The sequence below is a fragment of the Zootoca vivipara genome, chromosome 6, assembly GCF_965207765.1.
Source record: "Zootoca vivipara chromosome 6, rZooViv2.hap1.1, whole genome shotgun sequence".
Lineage (NCBI taxonomy): Eukaryota > Metazoa > Chordata > Lepidosauria > Squamata > Lacertidae > Zootoca > Zootoca vivipara.
In genome coordinates, this window is record NC_142589.1 from 618,028 (window position 1) to 643,613 (window position 25,586).

General features: G+C 48.8%; 1 protein-coding gene across 1 annotated transcript in view; it reads right to left on the reverse strand.

Annotated features, from left to right (window-relative positions):
• The window catches only part of FAM178B (family with sequence similarity 178 member B), a 180,628-nt gene that overhangs the window by 143,223 nt on the left and 11,819 nt on the right, over positions 1-25,586 (reverse strand). The window contains exons 6-7 of the mRNA XM_035118861.3: positions 16,688-16,843; positions 4,059-4,164 (exon numbers count right to left, since the gene is read on the reverse strand). Coding sequence (XP_034974752.2) covers positions 4,059-4,164; positions 16,688-16,843 — 262 coding nt within the window. The remainder of the gene's footprint in view (positions 1-4,058; positions 4,165-16,687; positions 16,844-25,586) is intronic.

Consider the following 25,586-nt stretch of genomic DNA (forward strand, 5'->3'; position numbering starts at 1 on the left):
AACTTTGGCACCAGTTTCAAGGGGATCCCAGATTTTGGGGTCCATAGTTAATGAAGCTGCAAAGCAAGCGGGATCGCTCATAGTTGCAGTCTGCTCAAGGATGTAACTAACTACGAAGCCCAAAGATTGGGACCCCCTCCAAACCTGTTCCAAAGTTTTGCAGTTGTTTTGCAGCATTTAAACTGAGTAATCAAATACATCAAACACGGAGTTTGTAACTAACTCCTGCTGGTGGGGCATTCGCTGCAAAATGCTGCAAATCAACTGCAAAACTTTGGAACAGGTTTGGAGTGGATCCCAAATTTGGGGGTACATAGTTAATGGGAGCAGTGCTGGGAAGGGGGAGAAAGGAGGCACTAAGACTAAGATGTCAAAGCACAACCCCCAACCCAAGATAAGGCTGAAGTGTTTGGGCTTTGCTTTAGAGGTCACAGCATCAACATTCCCCAACTCAGCACACTTCAGAGGTTCTATTTATTTACAGCATTTGAAGAGCAGGCTACATGCAACCAAGTAAGGCAAGACACTGCTGGCTCGCAGGCTTGCTGTCTAAATGAAAAAGCGACAGGGAGGGGGAAAGAGGTTCTGGGGAAGCCATTCAGGTGCAAGGTCTTAAAGTTATATAACAACTTCCTATAATGACAAGCTAAAAACAGTTTGGGTGCAGGAGGCGCCTGATGCAGCTGGACTTTCAGCACATCAGCCCCAGCCAGCCCAGCTGTCCTGCTACAGCCCAAAACATCTGGACAGGAGAGGCTGGAAAGATTTTTCTCCCTCTCCTTTTCTCATAATATTAGGGATACTCATCAAAACTTATCAACAATCAATTTAGGACTTACAAAAGGGAATTCCGTTTTATTCAGTGGAATTTGTGAAACTCACCAGCACAAGGTGTAATGATGGGCATTCACTCAGGGCCCATTCCAGACATTTTTTGTTGTGATTATTTGCACACATGATGGCATTAGGGTCGCTATATGTGATCCCGTTTTCAGTAGCGTTTGTGCCTACAAATGTTTCCAGGAGGGAAACACTGCTTTGCTTCTGACTGGTGTGTGTGCCATAGCTTCCTGCTGAAATCCTTTAACTTTTTATACCACAAATGACCTGCTCAATTTTATGTCCCCCTTTCATTGCACTATAGCCCAGGAGTGCTTCTCCATATGGCATCAAGGCAGTAATACTGGGAAAGTATCGCAGAACAACTAATAAAGCAGAATTATGTGTGGACACAAATCAATCACTAATGCACTATTGGGACATACTACAGAATGAGGTAAAGGTAAAGGGTAAAGGGACCCCTGACCATTAGGTCCAGTCGTGACCGAGTCTGGGGTTGCGTGCTCATCTCGCATTATTGGCCGAGGGAGCCGGCGTATAGCTTCCAGGTCATGTGGCCAGCATGACAAAGCCGCTTCTGGCAAACCAGAGCAGCACATGGAAACGCCGTTTACTTTCCCGCTGTAGCGGTTCCTATTTATCTACTTGCATTTTGACGTGCTTTCGAACTGCTAGGTTGGCAGGAGCTGGGACCAAGCAACGGGAGCTCAGCCCGTCACAGGGATTCGAACCGCCGACCTTCTGATCAGCAAGCCCTAGGCTCAGTGGTTTAACCACAGCGCCACCTGGGTCCTACAGAATGAATATACCTGTAAAAACACACCAGTCTGAAGAGGAGAGGTCTACCAGGGTCTACCGGCAGAGGCGGGTTTAGAGGAGCATGACACACTGGGCGCAGAGTCTTGCCACTTCTATGATGTAGAATGGAAGGCAAGAGGCGGGGGCACCGAATTTTGGTGTTGCACAGGGTGCCGCTGAAATTTGAGACCCCAGGGTCCGCCACTGCTCCTAGCCACAAGAGATACTGCAAGCAGAAACACCAGATTAAGAGACAGTTCACCCCAAAGGGGCTCTTGCCGCCATGGTCTGCTCAGGCTACCCACAGCCACTGCTGGAAACAGGATGCTAAGCTAGCTGAACCCTTGGGTCTGATATAGGAAAGCTCTCCAAACGCTTTCCTGTTTCTGTGTGGGAAACCCAAGACCAAGTATGATATTGGAGTTGGACACACCAAGACAACAGGACTTCCTGAGCATTGTGTGGGGACTCCATAGTAAGTTCCTGGTAATATTCTCTGAGCAAATAGAGGGGTTGTGTGCAATGCCTGTATCTCTGAACAGATACAGTTCTATCGTCATCTGCTAAGACACAAAATTTGGCATCCTGAGAACTTAAAGCTGTTTCAACTTTCTGTTTGTTTGTTTGTTTTAAAGTCAAGTTTCTAGTCTTCATTGTTTAGGGTGGGTGGGGAATCAAGTATGGGACATGTAGAGAGAATCTGGTGAAAGCTCAGGAACTAGAAAACTTGGACAAGACTTCAAGTGAGCAAGGAGGCAGTTTGTGCTATCAGGAGGCTGGTGGATCAAGGAGCCAGAATCGAAGAAGAGGAGTCAGCCTAGATGCAGAATCTGGGCAGCAAAAGGCCCACAAAGAAGCTACTCAGACTAAGGAGGCTTTAGAAATCCCCAAACCCCTCACAGAAATACAGTTTCCTCAAAGGCAGGAAAGCAAAGTTGCAGCATTATATTTTGATGTGGTTTGAACATGCCATATGACTTAGGAAAGGCCATTTCTGGATAATGAAGATGGATATAAAGTTTGAAAAAGAGCTCCAACGAGCATGTCCCACAGACACAAGGGAAGTTCATCTTCCTTCTAACTTGCAATTGCAATGACGCAAGTCAGTGAACTAAATTCCTCATATGCTTCATGCAGCCTGTCCACTTTTTCCTTTTCTTTTAAAGCCAGGCATCCCCAAATTGCGGCCCTCCAGATGTTTTGGCCTACAACTTCCACAATCCCTAGCTAACAGGACCAGTGGCCAGGGAAGATGGGAATTGTAGTCCAAAACATCTGGAGGGCCGAAGTTTGGAGATGCCTGTTTTAAAGCACTCCATGAACTTGTCACTTTAATAACCACTTTTAATAACCATTTTTTAAAAGTGCAAAACTGCCATGAGGGTGGGAGTTAGCCAATCAGCGCCAATCATAATTGATTTCTGCTTCGGATGTTCAGAATCTTTTCCTTTTCCAGAGCTCAACCGGGGGCAGGGAGGCAGGAATTGTATGTTTTGAACCAGGGGTGAAACTAGGGTTTATTTCAGCCAGGTCAAAGACCCAGTGCATTTGCTTACACACACACAGGTTGGGAGCCTCAATGGCGCCCCTCTGGAGGCTTCACCCAGCTAGCCCCCCCCCTCCATTGCCATGGCTCTGCTTTGAACAGAGTGCTTCAAAGCAGCCTCACAGCTCTGAAAGGATGGCATCCATCTTCACCTTTGCATCCATCAAATCTGCAAAATGGGCAATGCCCTATCAGGCTGGCATGACTAACCTGTGGACTCTCCAGGCCACAGACTATAAATCCCCTTATCCCTAGTCACACAAATCCCATTATCCCCAGTATACACAAATTCATATGCCACCCTTCATCCAAGATTGCAGGGTGGTTCACAACATAAAAATACAAAATGAGAATGCAAAATGCGAAGAAACAAAAATGAATACCAACTTCCACCCCACAGAGGACAAACAATTATTTACAAGTCCGTTCCTCCTTCTCAATCAACTTGGAGGGTCCTTTAGGCATGATAATGATGCTAGATATGCGCCAGCTTGCAAGCACTGGCCAAGTCAACTGATGTGTGGCTTGTTCGGCACACCAGCAGCACTGAACATCCTTTTCGCAAAGTCCTGATGCGCTTGGGAGATACAGGATCCCCTCCACCGCCCCTGCCCCAATTGTCCTTTGTTCAAGCAAAGGTGCTTTGGGGAGCCCAAAGGCGTCTGTTCCACAAGGTTGAGGACTTGCATCTTAAAACCAGTGATTAACGTTTTAGTGGATTAATCATGCTAATTGATCAGTGTCCCCGCAGTGTGCCCTGAACTATTGGGAGCTCAAAAGGTGATGAATGGTGTCTCCCAACGCAGTCACACCTTGGGCACTGCTGCCATCTAGTGGCAAGGCCTTCTGCCTGCAGCTGGGCTGCTTGGCTTACCTGGAAGAGCCACTGCAGGAGAGGCGGAGGGCAGGAGCAGGTGCCATGGTACAGGGTGCCAAGGAAGCCGTCTTGGAGGAGCGCCATCTGGAGGGCAAATGGAGCGCTGGAGACAAAGAGGGGAAAGGGATCAATAGGGTTGTGAGCTTCCCCAACAGCCATCATTCAAATCTCAACCCAGCTCCACAGGACAGCTAGGGCATCTTAGGAGATGATCACGGGGCTGCCTAGCTGAGTACTGCCCACGCTGACTGGCAGTGGCTCTCTGGGGTTTCAGGCAGGAAACTTTCACAGCTGGGGATTGAACTTGGGACCTTCTGCATGCCAGGTGGATGCCTGCACCCCACAGCCCTTCCTCTGAAGCATGGAGGCAGAAAGGAAACACAGAAGTGAACGGACTATGACAACCGCTAAGAACCTCCACATACAGGGGCAGTAAGCCTCTGTATTAGACACTGAGGATGTACAGCAGGGCAAGACATCATATTCACACTCCAGAAACAGAGTCCTGGGACTGCACAGGCCTGTGGTCTGATCCGACTCCACCATGTGATGGAGGAAGCATCTGCAGCTAGATCAGAGAGGGCACAACTGAAAAATGTTTCCAAATGGTTCTATATCTCGGCTCCCTAAATTGGAGAGGAAAATGTGGGGTTTTGACAGAGGGGAAATTGGAAGTCCTTTTTCTTTTTCTTTCTTGTTTCTATTATTTGCTTCTTTTTATCTTCTTTCTTCTGTTTTCTCTGCTCTCTTCTTTTGTTTTCGTCTGGTGTTCTCTGCTCAGGGCCATTATTGGGATCCAAGGATCACACACAGGAAGGCAGGCCCCTGTGTGAGAGATGGGGACGGGAATCCTCCCAGGGTGAGAGACTGCAAGAAAAAGGGAAAGCTCCCAGGTGAGAAGAGCTAGGAGTGTCCAGTACCAGTTTTCTAGAAAAAGAGGTGCAGGAACTCACCATGAACACTTTCCTCGTTCTCTTAGAACGGCAATGGCACCACCTGAGAGTTGCTGAAACTGAGTTCCAGCAAGTTCCAGCTGGGGAAAAAGCCCTGGTTGCAAGCTACTTTTGAGAGGGGACTCTGCGTTGCCCTTGCTTTTTCCTGTTTCAGTTTTTATTTAGATTAATTTCTTTTATCTTATTGTATTATGAAAAAGCTTTTTAAAATCTTATTAAGAATTGAATTGAATTGAATTTATTCTTACGGTCACAGACCAGCTTACAAAATCAGAAGAATCATAAAAATCATAAAACACAAAGATAATAAAGAAAGTGTGGGGTTTCTGCTGGGATTGGAGATCTGGTGACTGTATTTGCAGACCCCACCTTCCCACTCTAACAGGGTCTTGTGAATGAGCCGTCTCTGTGGCCAGGAAGGGGAACCTTTGGCCCTTGGGAGGCTGGGGGCTGCAACCCGCCCAGCTGGCACCTCCCATGCTCAGGGATAAGGGGGGGGGAGTTGTAACCCACAGGTTCTCCACTCCTCTTCTACATACTTTGTTCATTGATCAAAGGACATGGCTGCTCTTCAGGAGATATAGCCTTCAGGAGAAACCTTTTCCCCGCGGCTCCTTTTGACAAGGGGGGCTCTTGTGATTCTGTGCTAAGCACTCCTGGGGCTCACAAATCCATCCGTCTAAATCAAGTTGGAGGTAAACAAAGAAAAAAAAACACCCCAGAAATGGAAAAAATCCCCAAGCCAGTCACTCCTTCAGAGCATTATTTCTAAACAACTCCTGTAAGTGAAAATAAAAGATGCAGGAAGAAGTCTAGTGCATTAAAGAGAAAACACAATTTAAAAGACACCCGGTGGCCCCCCTAAAAGCGGCTGTTTTTCAAATAAATCTTTCCAGAGCATTTGATGCCATACTTTTCTGGGACAAAATATATTTAAGCTGCTCAGAACATAATGATCTGTAGTGATGGTTCCCCCCTGGGCCACGCAGGCTGTCATTCCGCTCCCTGACTGCGTCTAGGCAATTTGATGAATTTCTCCTCAGCAGGAATTGCTGCAAATTTGGAAACGAAAAGAGCTCCCAGGTCTGGCTTGCTAGAAAAAAAAAGAGTCTTTATTCTCTGAAACGCAGAGTTTGCATTCAGATTCACGCATGCAAAAGTGAAACGCAAACACATTCTTTTCTTTGTCGGGTGGGTGGAGGAGATGACGGGGCCAGTGGAACTTTACTCCATGAAGAACCACTCATTTTGCCCCCAGAACCAAGGAATCAGTGGGGCTCTAGGAATTGCAGCATTAAGTGAGTTGGCGCTGTCACAGGCACTAGCCAAGAGGCACCCTCCACAACTAATCCCTCCACCCCCAGTTCCAAATATGCAGAATTTGGAGTCCAGAGCTTGCCCCAGAACATTAAAGGGCGCACATGTACTGAAAGAGGGGAGAGCACTTTCAAAAGGGCTCCACTGTTCTTGAATGTTGAATCTATTTTCCTCCAAACAGAAAGCCAGCAAATTCTGCAGAGTATATCATTCACTTCGGGGTCATCCAGCTGCAACTCTTCTTTTAATTGCACAAAGGAAGATGAGCTGGTAGTCCAGAAAGGGTCTCCTTGTGCCCCACTTCCTGCCTGTCTGGAGGCCTCTCAATAGGCTGAGTGACTTGTCCGGAATTCCAGCTGCTGGGCTCAGGCTGCTCTGGCCTCCAATTCACATTGCCTGTCTCCCAGCCAGTCCAGCTTCAGCCCTTAGGGGAACAAGGCTGAATCCTGACATAAAAGGGATTGATGAGCATGGAGTTACAAGGAAAGCACAGACTTGTCTCGTGTCACTGGAATCCAAAGGGCTTTTGTCGGATAATGGAAAGGGCATTTAAATATAGGCCAGGTCAGAAGTTAATTGCGTGTGTGTAGCTGATGTAGGTATTAGATCAGCCTAGTCAGGACCCCAGGCTCCAAAAGGCCAATTCTGTTCAAGGAGAATCCAAGAAAGAAAAGTGACTCATGGGTGGGGGGTTGCTAGGGGTGGGGCTCATGAGACCCCAAATGTTGTATGTGCGGGGTTGTTGTTGTTGTTGTTGTTGTTGTTGTTGTTGTTGTTGTTGTTGTAAAAGTGCTGAATATTACTTGATGAGTAATGAATTTGGGAAAAATAAAATTGTGTGTGTGTGATCTGGGTTATGCAGTAAGATATTAAATTTGGGGAAATAAATTAGAATGACTTTATCTAGAGATTCATTTGGGGGATATGAGTGCATTGAAACAGATCTGATTTGGAGCGATCTGGAGTTGGCGTGGCAAATTAATTGGGGAATTCAACTAGGGTGATTTGATTGGGAAATTAGTTGGCTTGCTTTCTGTAAAACTCAACTACTAAAGTTACGTCTGTACCTATAAGGCGACATGTGCAAATATGTATCTAGGGGTCAGTGCCCTGAATCTCTTATGTACAGTCATATCTCATGTTGCATCTGCTGCGGGCTGCGTTTTTCCAGGTTACGAATGGGGCAGACCCAGAAGTGTTTACTTCCGGGTTTCGCGGCACACGCATGCGCAAAAGTGCCGCTTGGGTTGAGGACTTTTCGGGGTGTGAACGGCACCCCGGAACGGATCGGGTCCGCAACCCAAGGTATCACTGTACTCAGCAATACCCCTACAGCCAGGGCAGCAACCTGGGGCCAAGGTAAGTGATGTCAGAGGTGGGTTTGCTGGGGGGGGGGCAGAAACACAGAGGTCAAAGAGTAGGGATGAGAGAACACAGGAAGAGAGAGCACAGAGTGGCAACTCGGCTCCTCAGTTGCCACGACCTGTGGGGAGTGGCAAGGGGAGAGCAACAAAGGTGGAAGGGAGGAGGAGGGAAGCAGAGAGAGATGCAGGAAGAAACCCAGCCAGATGGGTGGGGTATAAATAATAAATTGTTGTTGTTGTTGTTGTTGTTGTTGCTGCTGCTGCTGCTGCTGCTGTTGGCAGAGACAGAAGCTGCAGATTTATTCCAGCCTTTTTCTTCTGCCTGTGTCTGTCTCATGGCTCTGTCTCCACCTGAGCTCTGCTTGCCACCTTTTGTAGAGAGATATTAGTGGGGGTGAGAGGCTAATTTTGTGGCACGCAAGCAAGGAGGAGGAGGAGCCCCCCCCCCTGCCCATGGCCCTCCAGATCTACCCTGCCCCTGGTCAGCTTGGCACAGCTCCTTTTCTCTGCAGGAAAAATTCTGTTTTGACTTCTTGACTGCTCCTGTTGTAGACGTTTTGTTAGCTTTTTGCCTCTTTACCTCTTCCTTGTCCTTCTTTGTTTGTCTTGCAACTTCCCCCCAATTCTTTCCTTTGTTGAACTAAATCAATTCCTTGGGTGCACATGCTAATGAAATGTGCTGTGCAAGCCTACATAAATGACAGAGCGAGTGTCAGGACTTGAGGGGTGCCAGGAGGTTCAGAGACTTGGCACATAACCCAAACGTTACTAGGAAGGAACAGCATTGTGGCAGAAAGGGAAAGATGGCCACCATTGTAACAATGTGGCTTGTTTGCATGTTGGGTGCTCAGTCATTGCCAGAGCTGAGTGTCCAGTGGGAGCCAGGAACCATAGCAGGCCAATGTCTCCATTTCAGTTTCTTGTTTTTCCAATCCTAACTTCAGTTTTCCACATTTTTGCACTTTCCTCAAGAAAATCCACCAGCATTTTAGTGCAAATTTATCCTAACATGTGCATTCCTGCAAGCAATTATTCTATCATAATTCATTTTGCATACTATTGTCACTAAGAGATACACTTTCCCTAATATGTGTAGTTTGGCACACACTGTTTGATTGGAGAACTGCGTCACAAAATTCGGAGATGCATAAATTTCGAAGGATCGCCACGCTTCAGTTCATGTACTGTTTGGGGAAGGATGAATTACATAGCTTTGCATTAAAATGCAAATGAACTGGATTCCTGCTCCCTGCCCCATCCCAAGCCAAGAATGAGAAGACGCCAAAGCCAGGAAGACAGCAAAGGTCCAGACTGAACAGGATGCCTTCATCACCCTTTCTAGTTGTGTAGAACCAATGGGTAGCCTGGCATGTTGCGTTTTTCTTTCTTTCTTTCTTTCTTTTTACCTCTTTCAGGGTTGCATGACTTCAGAAAAAGACATTTCTCCCCAGCTGTCTGAGAACAAATTGGTAGGCTTCCGACATATACTGTATATGTGTGGGTGTGTACAGCTCAGTGAAGCCATAAGGGAATTACCTTCACTTGTTTTCCAGAACTGGAGCTGTTTTGTTCAGTCGTATCAAAAAATACAAGTATGAAAAAAATCCTCTGTATACTCAAGTGTGACCCCATCAAACCCAGTGGGGTTTACTGCTGGGTAGACCTTTGCAGGATTGGGAATTTAACCTGAGAAAGACACAGTGAATACTGAAGCGAGACAATATTTATTCTGGATTAGTTAATCCAGAACACCTTGGTCTGCTGCCACAGCAACCATCCCCTGCAGGCCCCGAGCGTCCATAAAGGCAAACTAGGCAACGGCCTAGGGCGCCAGAATGGAGGGGCGCTGCCTGGCCAGCCTGCCCACTGCTCTCTCCCGCCCTGCGCCCGCTGCCCTGTGCCCGCTGCCTGGGGCCACTTCCTGCGTCTGCAGGAGGGGCGTAGTCGCCCCTTCCAGCACGGCTTCTGATTGGCTGCAGGAAACTCCTGCAGCCAATCAGAAGCGGCAGGAAAGAAGTCCCAGGCGAGGGAAGGGAAGGCCGGCCGGCCGGAAGAGCGAACCGGAGTGCGGGAGAAGCCAGCGTCACGCCCCACTGCGCCCGAGAGGATGTTTCCTGGCGCGCGCCTCCGGCCCGGCTCCCTTGGCGGCGATGGGGCTGAGGGAGCGCCCTTCCCTGCCAGGGCCTTCGGGAGCTGTGCACCAGCTCGGCTGGTCCTCGTAGAGGCTGCAACGCGCGGCCTGGCACGCATGGTGTCGGCGTCGGCTCTGTGGCCTCCCGCCCACCAGCTGCGTGCCTCGGCTCCTGCCAGTAGCAGACGGAGCGTGAAGCTCTTCCCGGCCCCGCATCGCGCGCCTCTTCCCTGGTAGCTGTTGTGGTAATGAGCTCATATATGTTTACATTCACTTTCTTTCATATAACCTAATTGGCTTGCTTTGCTGTTATCCTTATCTGTGGGCTTGGAGTGCTAGGCTCTGAGCCCAGAAAGGGGAGCTATCTGTAACGTTTGGGTCAAGCGAAATGACACATACTCCTTTGTGTATAAAGAATGTATACACTTTTGCTTGGGCGCGGACTAGCCATCTCCTTGCTGCGAAGTCTGTCCTGCATCTGCAAAGACCAGAAGAACTGGCGGACTGATTTGCTGTGAGTCTCCAACTTCCTTTAATAAAGCACTAGAACTGGCCATTCTTGATTAAAGGGTTTTATATTGAGTGCAAGCCTAGAAAATTCTAGGCTTCCTCTGTAACCCATCAGGAGCTACTCAACAAGACATTCAGTAGGAGCAGGCATAAGAAGAGCCTGCTGGATCAGGCCAATGGCCCATCTAGAATAATAGAATCATAGAGTTGGAAGAGACCACAAGGACCATCCAGTCCAACCCCCCTGCCAAGCAGGAAACACAATCAAAGCATTCCTGACAGATGGCTGTCAAGCCTCCGCTTAAAGACTCCAAAGAAGGAGACTCCACCACACTCCTTGGCAGCAAATTCCACTGTCGAACAGCTCTTACTGTCAGGAAGTTCTTCCTAATGTTTAGGTGGAATCTTCTTTCTTGTAGCTTGAATCCATTGCTCCGTGTCCGCTTCTCTGGAGCAGCAGAAAACAACCTTTCACCCTCTTCTATAAGACATCCTTTTATATATTTGAACATGGCTATCATATCGCCCCTTAACCTTCTCTTCTCCAGGCTAAACATACCCAGCTCCCTAAGCCGTTCCTCATAAGGCATCGTTTCCAGGCCTTTGACCATTTTGGTTGCCCTCTTCTGGACACGTTCCAGCTTGTCAGTATCCTTCTTGAACTGTGGTGCCCAGAACTGGACACAGTACTCCAGGTGAGGTCTGACCAGAGCAGAATACAGTGGTACTATTACTTCCCTAGATCTAGATGCTATACTCCTATTGATGCAGCCCAGAATTGCATTGGCTTTTTTAGCTGCTGCATCACACTGCTGACTCATGTCAAGTCTGTGGTCTACCAAGACTCCTAGATCCTTTTCACATGTACTGCTCTCAAGCCAGGTGTCACCCATCCTGTATTTGTGCCTTTCATTTTTTTTTTCCCAAGTGTAGTACCGTACATTTCTCCTTGTTAAAATTCATCTGCTTCTTCTTTTGCCTGACCCAAAATGGAGCTGCAGGTGAAACCAGTCACTTGTATGCTTAGCAGTGCCTGGCCAATTCATGGCTACAAAACAACATGAACATGAGCATCCTGGCCTTTCACTAAGGCTCCTGGCTGTACCTGCCACCCCGTTGCTCTAAAGCCCTGTCCCCCACAACACACAGTTGCTGTGCCTCAATTATTAGCTTGTCGGGAAATGTTAAGCATAATAGTTGCTCTAGAGGATTCCTAGACTTTTGCAGTGGACTGTCTACTTCTGTTACTGTGAAGGAAAGGGCTGCTCATGAATACTCAAATACATGAAGTGCTTCCTTCTTGGACGGAGCTGAAGTGGAACGCTGCATTTCTGCAATGGCCCTATACTCCTATTGATGCAGCCCAGAATTGCATTGGCATTTTTAGCTGCTGCATCACACTGCTGACTCATGTCAAGTTTTTGCCCAAGTGTAGTACTTTACATTTCTCCCTGTTAAAATTCATCTTGTTTGCTTTGGCCCAGTTGTCTAATCTGTTAAGGTCATTTTGAAGTGTGATCCTGTCCTCTGGGGTATTAGCCACCCCTCCCAATTTGGTGTCATCTGCAAACTTGCTCAGGATGCCCTCCAAGTCATTGATAAAGATGATAAAGATTGATAAAGCACCCCACTAGTCACTTCTCTCCAGGATGAAGAGGAGCCATTGATGAGCACCCTTTGGGTTCAGTCAGTCTGCCAGTTACAAATCCACTGAATGAATGTAGCATTGTCTAGCCCGCATTTTACCAGCTTCTCCCCACAGTGCTCATGCCTTTCCATTGTTATTCCGTCTCTCTTCCCCCCTCATTTTGACCCCCGTGGTGTGCGCCCACATTTCCAGTCACTTATCTTTTCCTGACTGCCTTATCAACACAGACATCATAAGTGTCAAAAAGACTTCACCTGCATAAGTTCCAAAGCAGTTAAAAATGTTGCTAAGCCCAGCCTGTGCTTGAAATATGATTGGCCGGGGGGGGGGGCAGAAGGTGATCTCGCCTAGGGTGCAAAAAACCCTAGCACCGGCCCTGGTCCCCTGCAGAAAAAGGACAGCACAGGATTATGAGTGAGCACATGTGAAACTGACGTGGATGGATCCGTCCATCTCTTGGTTCAATCTTCATCACATGCAGAGACAATCTGCTTGTGCTTTTGATTGCACAGGAGCTTTGAGACAGGATGGCACAGTTTTTCTGCAGTGCCCATGTGATGCCATCAGCTTCAATGTGACAGCCCATAGTTTCCCCCTCATATAATCCAGATTTATCCTTTCTACAGAAAATCTGGTAAATTAAGAACGCCTGCTGGCAACACTGAGCCCCACACTATGGGCAGGCTGGACTGCAACCAGAGTGCTTCCTTTCACTCTACATGCATGTTTAACGCCCATGTGCTCATTTGTATGGGAATACGTGCAGCACAAACTGGTGAATATTCTAGCAGCGCTGCAAAAGTAGGTTACCTGTAACACACAGCATCCCTATGATAAATGGCAATTGAGAGCCATTCCCCCACCCCCACCCCCACCCCAGCATAGTGGAGCCTGCGGCAGAATAACAATGAAGCGACTGCTTTGCTCGGCTCCAACCAAGCAGGGGGGTGGCAGAGGGGGGGGGGAAGAGGGAAACCTCTGCACTGAACGAGATTCTGACAGTAATTAGCCCGCATTGGCTCTGCTAATTGGAGGAGCTGCACGGCACAGTTGGAAATGGAGTCGCAAGGATGTCAGACAAGAGGGAAGTGGTGCGTTTGCAGAGGGAAGGGAGGAAGGATGCACACCCTGAACCAGGAACATCCCCTGACAGGCACTAATGTCATTTCTACCCACAATGACAGGCAAAGGAAATGCCAGCCAGTTCCCTGGGCAAAACCCCTGTGGAAGGGAATCAGGTCCCAGCTGTACTACGCATTTAAAGAGGCATCATGCCACATTCAGCAGTCGTGGGTTTCCCCAGAGAATCCTGGGAAGTGTAGTTGTTAAAGGTGCTGAGAGGTGTTAAAGGTAAAGGTGAAGGGACCCCTGACAATTAAGTCCAGTCGTGAACGATTCTGGGGTTGCAGCGCTCATCTCGCTTTCAGGCCAAGGGAGCTGGCATTTGTCCACTTCCACAGACAGCCGTTTACCTTCCCGCTGGAGCAGTACCTATTTATCTACTTGCACTGCATGCTTTCGAACTGCAGGAGCTGGGACCGAACAACGGGAGCTCACCCCGTCATGGGGATGCGAACCGCCAACCTTTTGAATGGCAAGCCCAAGCGGCACAGTGGTTTAACACAGCACCACCCACATCCCTTGAGAGGTGTTAGGAGACTGCTTCTCCCTTCACAAAGCTACACTTCTCGGAGTGGTTTGTCAATCAATCCTTCTTTGCAGAGAACGATGGGAATTGAACTCGAACTGTGTGCTCCAACAGTGGCTGGCCACAGTCAGAGGCAGAACACCAGGCTAGCCAGTTCTTTGATTCGAACAGTTCTTGTTGCATTAATAGACCAGGCTAAACTGACAGTACATTAAGCCTGCTTCTGCCATTTTCCTGACTCAATTGTCTGAAAAGGTTCTTCACAACTCCAGAAACAAGTCTATTTGGTATGTGAGTTACAATCACACTGTCATGGAAACCCATGAACTTCCAATTTCATATGCCCATGCCCTGCAGAACACAGTTGCACAGCAGTGTTACTGAAGAGGCAATGTGCTTTTAAAAAGTTGGTTGCCTCTTCTGCATATGGTGAAAACTTTAAAGAGCAAAATAAACTCTTAGCATTTTCCTCTGTTTTCACCAGGGCCTTGGGGGCTACCTAAAAGAGGACCAAGTTTTAGGGGGGGGGGCGCACCACAGCTTAAGAACTAAGCTGGAGAGATTTAGTTCCTCCACTGAAGGAAGAAGGAAAGACCAACTCCCCATCTTTGCAAACTGAAAGTATGAATCCACATTCTTGGCGGGTGGCACTCTGATTCCCACTTCTGCCCAATTCCTCACTGCTTCCAAATTTCACTAAGGCTTAATGCGATCACCAGGATCCAGGCCTCACTGCTGCCCCAGCAAAGCAGAGGACCATTAGTTATTCATTCTGATGCTGAAATAATATGCTGGCTGGCAACACAGAGGCAAGAGAAGCGGAAGCTAAGCTAAGCTGTTTTTAAGCCAATTATCCCGATGGCCGCAGGCCCCCCATTTCCAGCGACAGGGAAAGCAACATGGACCTGGGAAGATCATATGTGTCCGCATCATTCAAATCACTCACTCAAGCGAGTAAAATGCTCAGCGAGTGGCAGGCAGCCAAGCAGGCAGGGGGGCAGGAGGCTTCTTCCGGAAGAGACAAGAGCAACTTTTACCCCACGGGAGGCTGCGAAAGATGAGGGGTCGGGCCATGTGATCAATAAGAGGCAGTGTTTCTCAGCAGAAATATGTTTCAATCCAGGAAGTTCCAGGCTCATGTCCCCAAGATCCACAGGTGATCTTCCTCCAGTTTCTACTTCCACAATAAGCATGTCGGGATCTGTGGGGATGTTCACTCTTGAGGAGGGGCGAAGGTCTGAGCAAAGGAAGGGTGGGAATTTCTGGTTCCCAAGGCAAGGCATCTTTGAGGGAGGTCAACGTGTGGATTCAGGACCATGGCTAGTACTCCTAGAACTGAGGCCTACATCCACGTTGCCATAGGCTGAGCTTTATAGCAGAGCTAGGGAGTCGCTTACTGCTGCCTCCTGATCAGCCACAGGACCAGCACTGACACCTGCAGCCATTGGCTCCTTCGGGGTAATGGGGTTCTCAGCTGTGAGGATCTTTCCAAAGGGCTCTCTTGGTCCCCCAAGGAGTCTGTGTGTCTCCTTGGGGGTCGGGGGGAAGGAGACAGGCTCTGATGTCTGTAGACCGACACGGGGGGAGGGCCAGGGAATGAATCCATCTCCTCTTTGGAGTGGCAGTGACTAGAGGACTCTAACTCTAGTCCTGGATCAAGGCCATGGTGAAATCTCCAGTACCAAACCAATGTATACTCCTCCCCAGAAGTGGATTCAGAAATAAAATCCCCTGAATTTTGCAAGAGGGGACTAAGGGACTGGCCTAGTTCTCACTGAGGTGATCAACTTGTGCCTGAGTTATACCATTTCAGACTGCAGGCAGAAGGATAATATGATGGAAGCCACCTCCATGGGGAGGGGTGGGTGGGAATCCCTGCACACAGAAAGCCAGCATGTCAAAGAGAAGCCTAGGCAGGATCTCTTCTCCCTGGCATATTCTTTTTTAAATGTCCTTCGCAACCTCTCTCACAGGTTGCTCTTGGTTCCCAATCTGCTCCTCCTCTTTTTCTTCTTCTTGTGATTTTTTTATTATTATTGTCTTCCATGTCCTTTGCTTGTGGCTGCAAATTTTCCCTTAGGGGCTGTGGATTTCTGTTACAGTTACACATTTCTTGTACCATTTCTTGGATGTGTTCAGTCCTCTTCTGATTGTAGACTGGGTGCTTTGGCTGGCTGCATTCTTTGTCTTCTCATATTTCCAAAGAAGGCGTATGTTGTAATGCCAGAGGTGGTGCTATATTCTTTCTGAACTAATTCCTTTATTTTATTTCCAAGATCTGATTGCCTTTTAAATTCCAAAACCTCTCAGAACTCAAATTGTTATTGTATCTAATAGTTTAACCATATAATTCTAGAGTTCAAGGAGTTCACAATAACTGATACTTTCCTTTCCTTTGTGTCCTCACAATATCGGCTAGTCGCGGCTTCAAGGGTCTTGCTCCCAGATTACAGGGGGGATCGTTTGTAATCCAATTTATATGTTTTGCAGAGCTCAAAAAAATAAAGATTCTCCTCCACTTTTTAGAGTTAACTTTTTAGGAGGATTTGAAGCCTCCTTTAAACAAAGCGGCTGCAGGCAAGCTAGCTGCGATGAGATTATCTCGGGGGGGGGGGACGACGACCTCCGTTTCCTTTTTTTTAAAATTCCCCTCCCGTGGCCAAATTTCTCATTTCAATCATTTATCAATTAACTCACAGTCCAATTCTATTTTTGAAGGTATCTGCCGCTCCATTGTCTTCGGCTCGGAACTTCTCACTGCCGAGTCAGCAAAGGACCCAAGGCTCCGTCACAATCAGTCTGCTCTCGGGGCTCCAAAAAGGGGCTTACCGGGCAGCGATCGTGACTTCAGGGGGCACAGCTGGGTATCCACGTCCCCAGAACGCTCTATCTGGGGTTTTCCGGGGGCGTGGTGCTCATGCGGCTCCCCCCCTCCTCGGCGGCGATAGGGGCCTCAGAGACCAAGGCGATCCCCGCCGAATGGCAAATGGCGGCAGACCAGAAGTCGAAACTTTTTATATATATTCTTTACCTTCCAGTTGAACAGATAACTCACCCAAAGAAATATCTTTCTAGCTGATTCTGTGGTTTCAGCCGAACAGTGTCAAGGGTCAAAGCCGTCCTCAGGTAGGGAGGCAACACAAAGATGCATTCGCCGGGATGAACAGCTGGGATTGTGCCCTGGCTGACAAGGAACTGCTCCAGGAGGAACCTGGGAAGAGGAGAAAAACCAGCCTTTTAGAAACAGCTGCAAGAAGGAAATAATTACACTGGCTTTCAAATTTATGGGAAACTGTGAGGTAGGAACATAGGAAGCTGGCTTGTACTGACTCAGATCCTGGAGGAGGGAGCGATCGGTGGCTACCAGCCATGATGACTCGGCTCTTCTGTCCATGGCTGGAGGCACCAGCGCTTCCAAATACCACTTGCTGGGAACCACGAGAGGGGGGAGTGTTGCTCTTGTGCTCAGGTTCTGCTCCCTGGTTTCCCACAGGCACCTGGTTGGCCACTGTCAGAACAGAATGCTGGGCTAGAGGGGCCATGGGCCTGATCCAGCAGGCTCTTCTTTAGGCTTTTATGTCCCTCGAGCACAGCACTCTGTGCTGGTAGCAGGTCTCCAGGGTTTCAGGCTCCCCCCGAAGGTGCCGGGGATCAAGCCTGGGGTGTCTATATGCTCATTAGGTGCTCTGCCACTGAGCTCCAAGGCACAGGGTCACAGAAACAGGATGCCTCTCCTCACCTGCACAGAGGCGTAGGAAAAGGTGTGTGGTGGGGGCGGTCCACCCAGAGTGTCAACACTGAGGAGGGTGAAAAATTATCAACAATTACCACCTTCCACTCCAAGAGGTGGGCGGGGTTTGCAACCCGGCGTGGGGCTTCCCAGGTCCCGGATGCCACCCTCCTTGCCTTGGGGTCTTCACCCTGCCCCCAACCCAGCTGGCCAATTGGCTGAAGGCTGGGGGCGGGATGAAGGAAAGGAAAGGGCCGGTGCTGCTCAGACCAATCTCTTTTTTCAAAAAATTACTAATTTTTGTTGGATTTTTTAAAAACATAATTAAGCAAATAAACATACAATATAACAAATACACCAACCAACAAACACATACATAGAAAAAAAGAAAAAATTAAAAAACAAAAAAACAAACTTTAAAACATCCATTTTCAAATCATTATCTTGTAGACTACCCCTTCCCCCCTTTCTGATCTTCAATTTATAACCTTCTTTAGCAATATCCTTTATCATAATTTTCCAATCCTTAACTCAATTTTTCTTACATATATTATACTGCCCCCTCCCCCACCCCCTTCCCAAAGATCCCCCTGCCACCAAGGAATTCTCAGATGTAGAAGGACGGAGGAGGAGGCAGTCCTTTTTCTCATTGAAGCCCCCCACCCCACCCCTCATCCCAGCAACCCCCCCCCCCGCCACCAGAAGGTCCAAGACGAGGGGTGAAGAGTAGGGACACAGGGGAATTCCATTATTCCCTAATATCATAATTAATCTATTCTAACTCATTACCTAATTTTCCTTTTCATTTACACAATCTTAAAATATTTTCTTCCTTTAGCCTATACATCTCTTCCAAATTTCTTTCATATTCACTAAATTTTAATATACCGGTATATAATTAAATTCTCTTCAGACGATTTCCAATTTTATCCATCCTCTTCATAACAAATTACTTTCTCCCAATTAACACATTATTTCACAAATTTCACCCCATTCCCATTTTGCAATGTCTCCCCTCCCCCTCATTCCTGTTCTCCCGCTGCCACCTCCCCTGCCAAACCTCTATTCTTTCCAACCCACTCCTGACAGCTCCCCTTCCTATTTCCCTTACCCATTCTTCTTTTCTTCTCAACTGAAAATACAGTCTTCTTTCTTCCTTGAAAGCACAGTCTTTCATTTGCAGTTTTTGCTTATTTTCTTCTAAAACCATTTTTTATTCAAAGTTCACTTTAAAGTTTTTGAAACAGTCATCAACTTTTTTTACCTCTGCGTCCTCCCTTCCATTGTCCATTTCTTGCTGTTTTTCTTCTGTATCCTTTTTTCTTCAAAGTTCACTTTGCAGCCTTTAAAACAGTCACCAAGTTTTTTAACTTCAGAAATGCATGCTTTCAATTCCTGCTTGTTTTCTTGCATCAGTTTTATTATGTCCATATATTGACCATCTGTTATTGTGGCTGCCATCCCGACTTGAAGGTCACAACAGAGAGAAAACAGGATGTGGGGGGTGCATTCAGTGTCCCTGAATATAAAAGCGAAAGTGGAATGTCTCCTTCGTTTTTAAGCTGTCGCCATTTTCTTATGCAGCTATGACAATGGATGTCACTTTCTCAATCCAAATCCTCAGATTTCACAGGGATATAAATCAATGTAAATTTCCTCCCCCCTTCCCCTGCTTCTGGGGGGAAGATTTCAGTCCTGCCTTTGAAAGTTTAACTTCTTGCACTATTTTCTGGCTTAAGGTATATGTCCTTGCTTTCTATGACAATCAGTGGGAAAGGACCGACTTCCGATTTTTAAAATCCCTTTCCCGTGGCCAAATTCTCTTCGAATTAAATCCAATAACTCAAAGTACTCACGGTACCATCCTTTAGTAATTGTCCTTTGGAAGTATCAATCGCTGACGCCAATCAGTCCTGCAGCTTTGCGCTGTCAAAGGAAGTGTTAAATCCGTTTGCGCTGCAGCTCCAACCCCTTCGCTCTCGGGGGCTCAAAATAGAGCCTTTTCCGGGGAGGGGGGAGCTCACACTCCACGCTAGCCGGATGTCCATGTTCCCAAAAAGCTTGATTTGGGATTTATAAGGGGACCTGCTGCGCTGGAGCGGTGTCCCCAGCCTTTGACGCGCCGGATTTCGCTCCGACGAGCAAAACCCTGACGAAATGGCTGCGCGATCAACCGGAAGTCACTACTCAGACCAATCTCATTTTCTTCCCCTCCAGACTGACTTCCCAGGCCTCTGCAGCGGCCTGCCAAAGCCGAGGCCACTGTCTGTCCCACGCACCCCCTTTGGGCCCCAATTCCCCTCCGAGAAGCCCCTGCTGCCCCCCAAAGTGGAGGGCGCGGGACAATGGCACCGGGGCTGGCCCCATTTTGCCCGTGCGTGGCACTGGGAGGAGCAGCAGAGTGCCACCCTGGAGAAGCCGGCCTCCCCTTTGCCCCCAGTCTCCCCTCCATGAAGGCAGCATCTCCCTCAGCCAGCCACCCTACCAGTCTTCCCTGCCTGAATTTTTGGATTTATTATTCCAAAAATGAAACCTTCATCGGGTTGTAAAAATTAAGATTATATCAAGAATTATTCTTTCTGTAAAAAAGTGATTTAAATCGAGTCTGACTAACTAGTGATTTAAATTTTGATTTAAATCACATCCACCCTGCTCACCCAACTTTGGAAACGTAGCACAAAGGGCTCTGTTGTGCTTTGGCCTACCCTCTGATAGTCAATAAACCTGACAAAAAGGAGATATGTTGGCGGTTTGTCTTGCCCACCCTCCTAGTGTTCAGCCTATTCTGAAGCAGGTTACACCACCCTGGCCTAAAGGGATCAGGTTTGTAATTCGAGAGCGCTCTTGGATCTGGCATGATATGATACAACTAAAAAGACCAACCAATTTTGCTCAGGTTCGCTTTCCTGTGAGCCTAAACTGCTGCACCAGCATTTCTCTGGCTGGAGCTCTGGAGAAAGTGAGGAAGATTAACAGCAAACCACTGGATTGATTTTTCCTTAATCTCTGGTCCCAGCAGGGCTCCTGAACTGAGAACAGGAGAAGTAGGACAATGACTGCATGCAGAAAACAACTCCACTGACATGTTGCGATTGCGGATCTGTGCTGGTGCAATAAACTACCAGACACAGGGGGCCTCGCCTGGAAGGAGAACTGTGGATCTAAGCAAGGGGCCCTGCGGCCTTCCCTCTCCAATCCTGTGCAGAGCCAAAACAGAGGAGGCAGGGGAGAGCATGGGGCCAGCCCCACCATTAAGCCTCTCTCTCAGGACTCTTCCATTCCAATGGGGAGTTCCAGTCACAGATCTTCCACGTCATGTCAAGTCTGGCTCTTGGGCACCAAAATGAAGTCTTGAGGAATGGATGGAGCAGATGTTAGAACTGGGAAGACCCAGCTTGACATGAGTGGAGCTCAAATGTTTCCTCTTCAGCAACCTGGCAGCTGAACAGACTGCAGGTTTCGAGGAGCCCTCAAAAGCAGCTTCAGAACACGTGGTGGTCTAACATGGATAAGAATGGACAATTGCACTCAGTTATCCTTGTCTATCCTAGCCCAGATGAGCGATAAAGCAAGAAGGCTCCTGATTTCATCTCTGTCTTGGGGCACGAGACACAAATGGGCCTGTCCGTCTCATGTTCAGCGCTGTCCCGTTCCCATGACACGACTCCAGGGATGGGGGGAGGAAGGGAGCACCCCACTCTCAAAGTGGTGAAGCAGCTGCCTCTGAACTTTCCACAGTCATGCTTTGTGGGTGGAAATTGGGGTGCAACTCAGCTTGCAGAAATGGGGCTGCATGAGGTTAAAACCAGATCGAGCAAGAGGCCTCCAGACTACTCCTATGCCTTCTGCCTCTGTGCTGACCTCCCTATCTTTTAAAGTTTAGGTGGATATGTCTTAGGAGGCATCCTGTTTGCATCTTCCACCCCCAACACCTCTCTCGGACCTCAAGATGAGAGGCCACCCTGGATCTATCCAGAAGCAGCAAAGCATGGCTGATTTTCACTTCTCTAGATCAGTTAGCTTGGTTACAACTAGAAACTTTTCTATGCAGGTCTTTTACTTCCTACGACAAACAGCTATTGTTTCCCCGTGGTTGCGAAAGGTAAAGTCACCTCCCTAGCAAAATTCACAAAGCACAGTTTGTGCGCCCAAGTTCCATAGCACCCCCATTCATCCCCGCTGGAAAGTCCTGTGCAGTGGGAAACAGGGTGGGAAATACAAAACCCGTTCAGTGCTGGCAGCCTCTGCCCTTGCACCCCCCCCCTTTCATGGAGGAAAACTCTGGAGCTCAACTCTACAGGCCCTTTGGGGGGCCTAAACCCCAGCAAGGGCCCCCCTGCTGCACTGACCTCTAGCAGCAAGCCCACCCCCACATTGTTGTTTAGTTGTCTTAATCATGTTTGACTCTCCGTGACCCCATGAACTAGAGCATGCCTTGGAAACTCTCACTTCCTTCTCAAAACTTCTCCTTTTTTATGTCCATGGAGTTTTCTTGGCAAAATACTGGAGTGGTTTGCCAGTGGTTCTCCAGGTGGATCACATTTAGTCTAAACTCTCGGCCATGACCTCTTGGGTGGCCCTGCACGGCATAGCTCATAGCTTCGTGGAGTTATTCAAGCCCCTTCACCACGACATGAAGGGGGACCTCCACATATCCACCCACAAAAAGACAGGGAGGGGCCGCAGCTCTGTGACAGAGCCCATGCACTGCAGGCAGAAGGTCCCAGGTTGAAATCCGGGGAAGACCGACGCCCCAGAGACCCACAACCAGTCAGTGTGGTGCCAGCATAGAGTCAGGTGGACCAAGGGTGCTTGCAGATTGGGAGTCTGTGATCAACCCCCCCCCCAAACCCCACAGAGGCTTCACCACCAAGGAATCCCCCAGAAAAGCACCATTAGCTGCCACAGGAATTAACACGCAAAAGCCTGGGAGAGAAAAGAAGAAATGTCCTCAGCTGGTGCCGCAAAGATAGGCAAACCTTCCCAAGGAGAACTCTTCCAAAAGAGGGGGTTCTCCTGAAAAGGTCTCTTGTCTTGCTCCCCCAGCCAAAAGGGAAAATCCTGGGAACTGCAGTTTATCCCCTACAGAGATCCAATTCCCAGCACTCTTAACAAACCACAGTTCCCAGAATTATTTGAGGGAAGCCATGTGTTTTAAGTGTGCTTTAAAAATCTGGCATCTTCCTGTCTTGCTAGCAGCAAAGATTTCTCATTGCCTGAGGCACAGAAGCGCCTCTGCCAGTCAGAGTAGACAGCACTGGGTTAGGCAGAGAAATGGCCAGACCTGGTAGAGAGTTCCTAAGACCTTCCACTCCTCACAAGTCCCTCCTTTGTCATCAGTCTCTTTTTAAATTATTATTTTGAGGAAACAGCTAGTGCATTCTGCATCTTACTGCATTCTGTGGGAATGGCAGCCATTCTCATCCCACAAGGGGTTAATTGCTTTTGATCTCAGGAACTGCAAATTCCTGCCTCCCCCCCTTCTTCCCCCCACTTTTTCTTTGACTGCAGCCTGACAAACCAATAACTCTTCTGCCAGGTCTCCGGATAATTGCCCACCTCCCTTGCTGGGATAATGAGATCTTGGATGAGGCGAGACCGGACCACTGCTGCAGTGCCAAGAGCTGGGGGGGGGGGCTGGCACACCTGACTTGCTGCCATGACTCTTAGGGACCACTCCCCAGGTTCAATCAAGCAGCCTGTCTGGCAAAGGGCGACTGTAAAGCAACTGCCCTCCTCCCCTGGTGCTGAGTGGGCACCAGGATGGCACCCAATGGCTCCTGAAAGAGGGTAAAGAGGGGCCCCATAAACCTGGTCCCCCACATTCCCCCCCCCAGTTCAGCGCCTACCATCAAGGGCTGGGTGGGTGCCTGCATTCTTTGCTATTGTTGTCTAAACTCGATTTGCAGCAATACAACATGAAAGGAACTGAGTGGCAGAATGTGTGTTTGTTTTGCATACAGAAGGCGAAGCCCAGAAAAGACTTCTGCCTGAGGTTAGCAATCCAAGCAGAGTGTTTCATGTGGGTCAACGGCAGAAAGGCCTGGTCTCACTTATGCAGCAGCAGGGGAAGCTATGAGGGTCAGCAGTTAGCAGCAGGGCTGGGAAAGACGGCCTCTGCCCGGGACATAACAGGGCCAGCCAAGGTCTGGAAAAGATTCGGGCCCATTTCAGTGGCCATCTTGAATATCAAAGCCAAAGATGGAGGACAGAGGTTGAATCCGCCACTCAGCGCACAAAGTGCTCAAGACTCTTCGGGAGCAAAATGGGAAAGGGGGATCTGAATGCCCCTTCCCACCAGAATGACCTGCAAGGGAAGAGAGGGGCCTTCAGCCACTGCCCTCTCATTTTGTCCCCCCCCCCGGTCAGAACTAATGGAGCCAATCATTCCTATGGGGGCAGGAAAGCAACTTCATAGGAGGAGAAATGGAGGGTGTGGACAGAAAGCCTTTCCCTGCAAATGGCCCCCACTCCCCAATGTGGCTCCCAAAGCTTCTTTGGCCTCCTCCAGGCAACCCATTTATTCAGCACTCATCCTGACTTGCTCACACAAGGCTCTCGTGGAAGTTAGACAACAGGTCCCTCCAGGCACCCTTTTCATTTGGCATTTATTAGGATTTGGGGCAGCTGTGCACATTCCCCTTTCAATGCTGTTTGCCCCTGCAAAAGTTTTGGGGCGGACATACTGCTTTGCTTCCAGCTGCGTCTCACAGTTTCCTGCTGAATTCCTGTTAACTTTTTATGTAAGTCAATTTTTTGTCCTGCTTCTGCTCTGCTGCAGTGCAAGAGTGACCCCTCCAGACACCCATAATGCAGTAACACTGGGGAAATGTTTTACTTAGTTCGTCTCTAAGGTGCTACTGGAAGGGAAATTTTTATTTTATTTTATTGGGAAAACATCACAGGGCAACTAATGAAGCCTAGGGTTTGCCACTGATTCTTCCTTTTTCCCCAAACAGGAATTTTACCTTTGGGCAAGCCATTCAACCCCTGACCCAAGATGCAAACTCCTGAGGACCCTGGCACCCACAAATATTTTGCTGTGGGTGCCCAGCTTCCGCCCCTGGCCACCATTGTGTGCCGCTGCCTGCCGCCTTGCTTCTGATGCTCCAGCACCATGGCAGTGACTGGGCCATGCACCTCTGCCGTGGGGCCTCTGTTGGGGCCCACTGCAGCTGTGGACATGCTCCCTGGGTTGCAGCAGCAGCGGGCCCCACAACAGAAGCCCCACAGCAGAGGCCCTGGTCCAGTTGCCGCTGCTGCACCAGAGCACATGCCTTCGTGTCAGGACATCGAGCTGGGCACCTACAGCCTGGGGCCAAAGCCAGTGCCCCTGTATGGGCCTGGGCTGGCTGGGTTCTGCAAATGGATAGAACTGTCCCTGTGTTTCTGGCTTGCCCTTGTGTCCATGTGTGCACTTCCAAGGACTTACATTCCTTTGAACTCAGTGGATCTTAACTGGAGTAAATGCATGTGGGATCAGGCTTTAAGACTCTGGTCCTGGTACAGTGGTACCTCTGGTTAAGAACTTAATTCATTCCGGGAGTCCGTTCTTAACCTGAAACTGTTCTTAACCTGAAGCACCACTTTAGCTAAAAGGGCCTCCTGCTGCTGCCGCGCCGCCGGAGCACAATTTCTGTTCTCATCCTGAAGCAAAGTTCTTAACCTGAGCTACTATTTATGGGTTAGCGGAGTCTGTAACCTGAAGCGTCTGTAACCTGAAGCGTCTGTAACCCGAGGTACCACTGTACACAAATCAGGCTCAAATCCGTGTATACCAAATCAGGCTCAAAGGCCGAGTTGGGTAGGAATGAAAATGCCCGCTCACCGGGTCCTGGTGGTGGGCGAGGTTTGTGGCCCTATGCTGTCCTCCCGAGGCCCCACCGCTCTAGGGGCCATTGCACACCCCCCCTTTGGTTGCTGCAGAGACTTCTTGGTTCCCACCAAACCCAAATTTTGAATTGGTCAATGCACGGCAGCCTGGGGGGCGGGGCCAGAGGAGTGGAGGCTTCACTCTGGTCTGCTCCTTAGATTCAAAAGGGGGCCGGAGCTGATGCGGCCAGCGTAATAGGCCCCAGAGCGTCACCCACCTGGCCCTCCCCCTCCCTCTAATTGTATCCTTCCTTGCAGGCTAACCTTTCTCCTTCCAGGGTGTTGCTGTCTTTCAGAGCCAGGAAGGAATTTCCCCTCTTCTGCAGGTTTTGCCTTCCCCGTAGCAATTGCC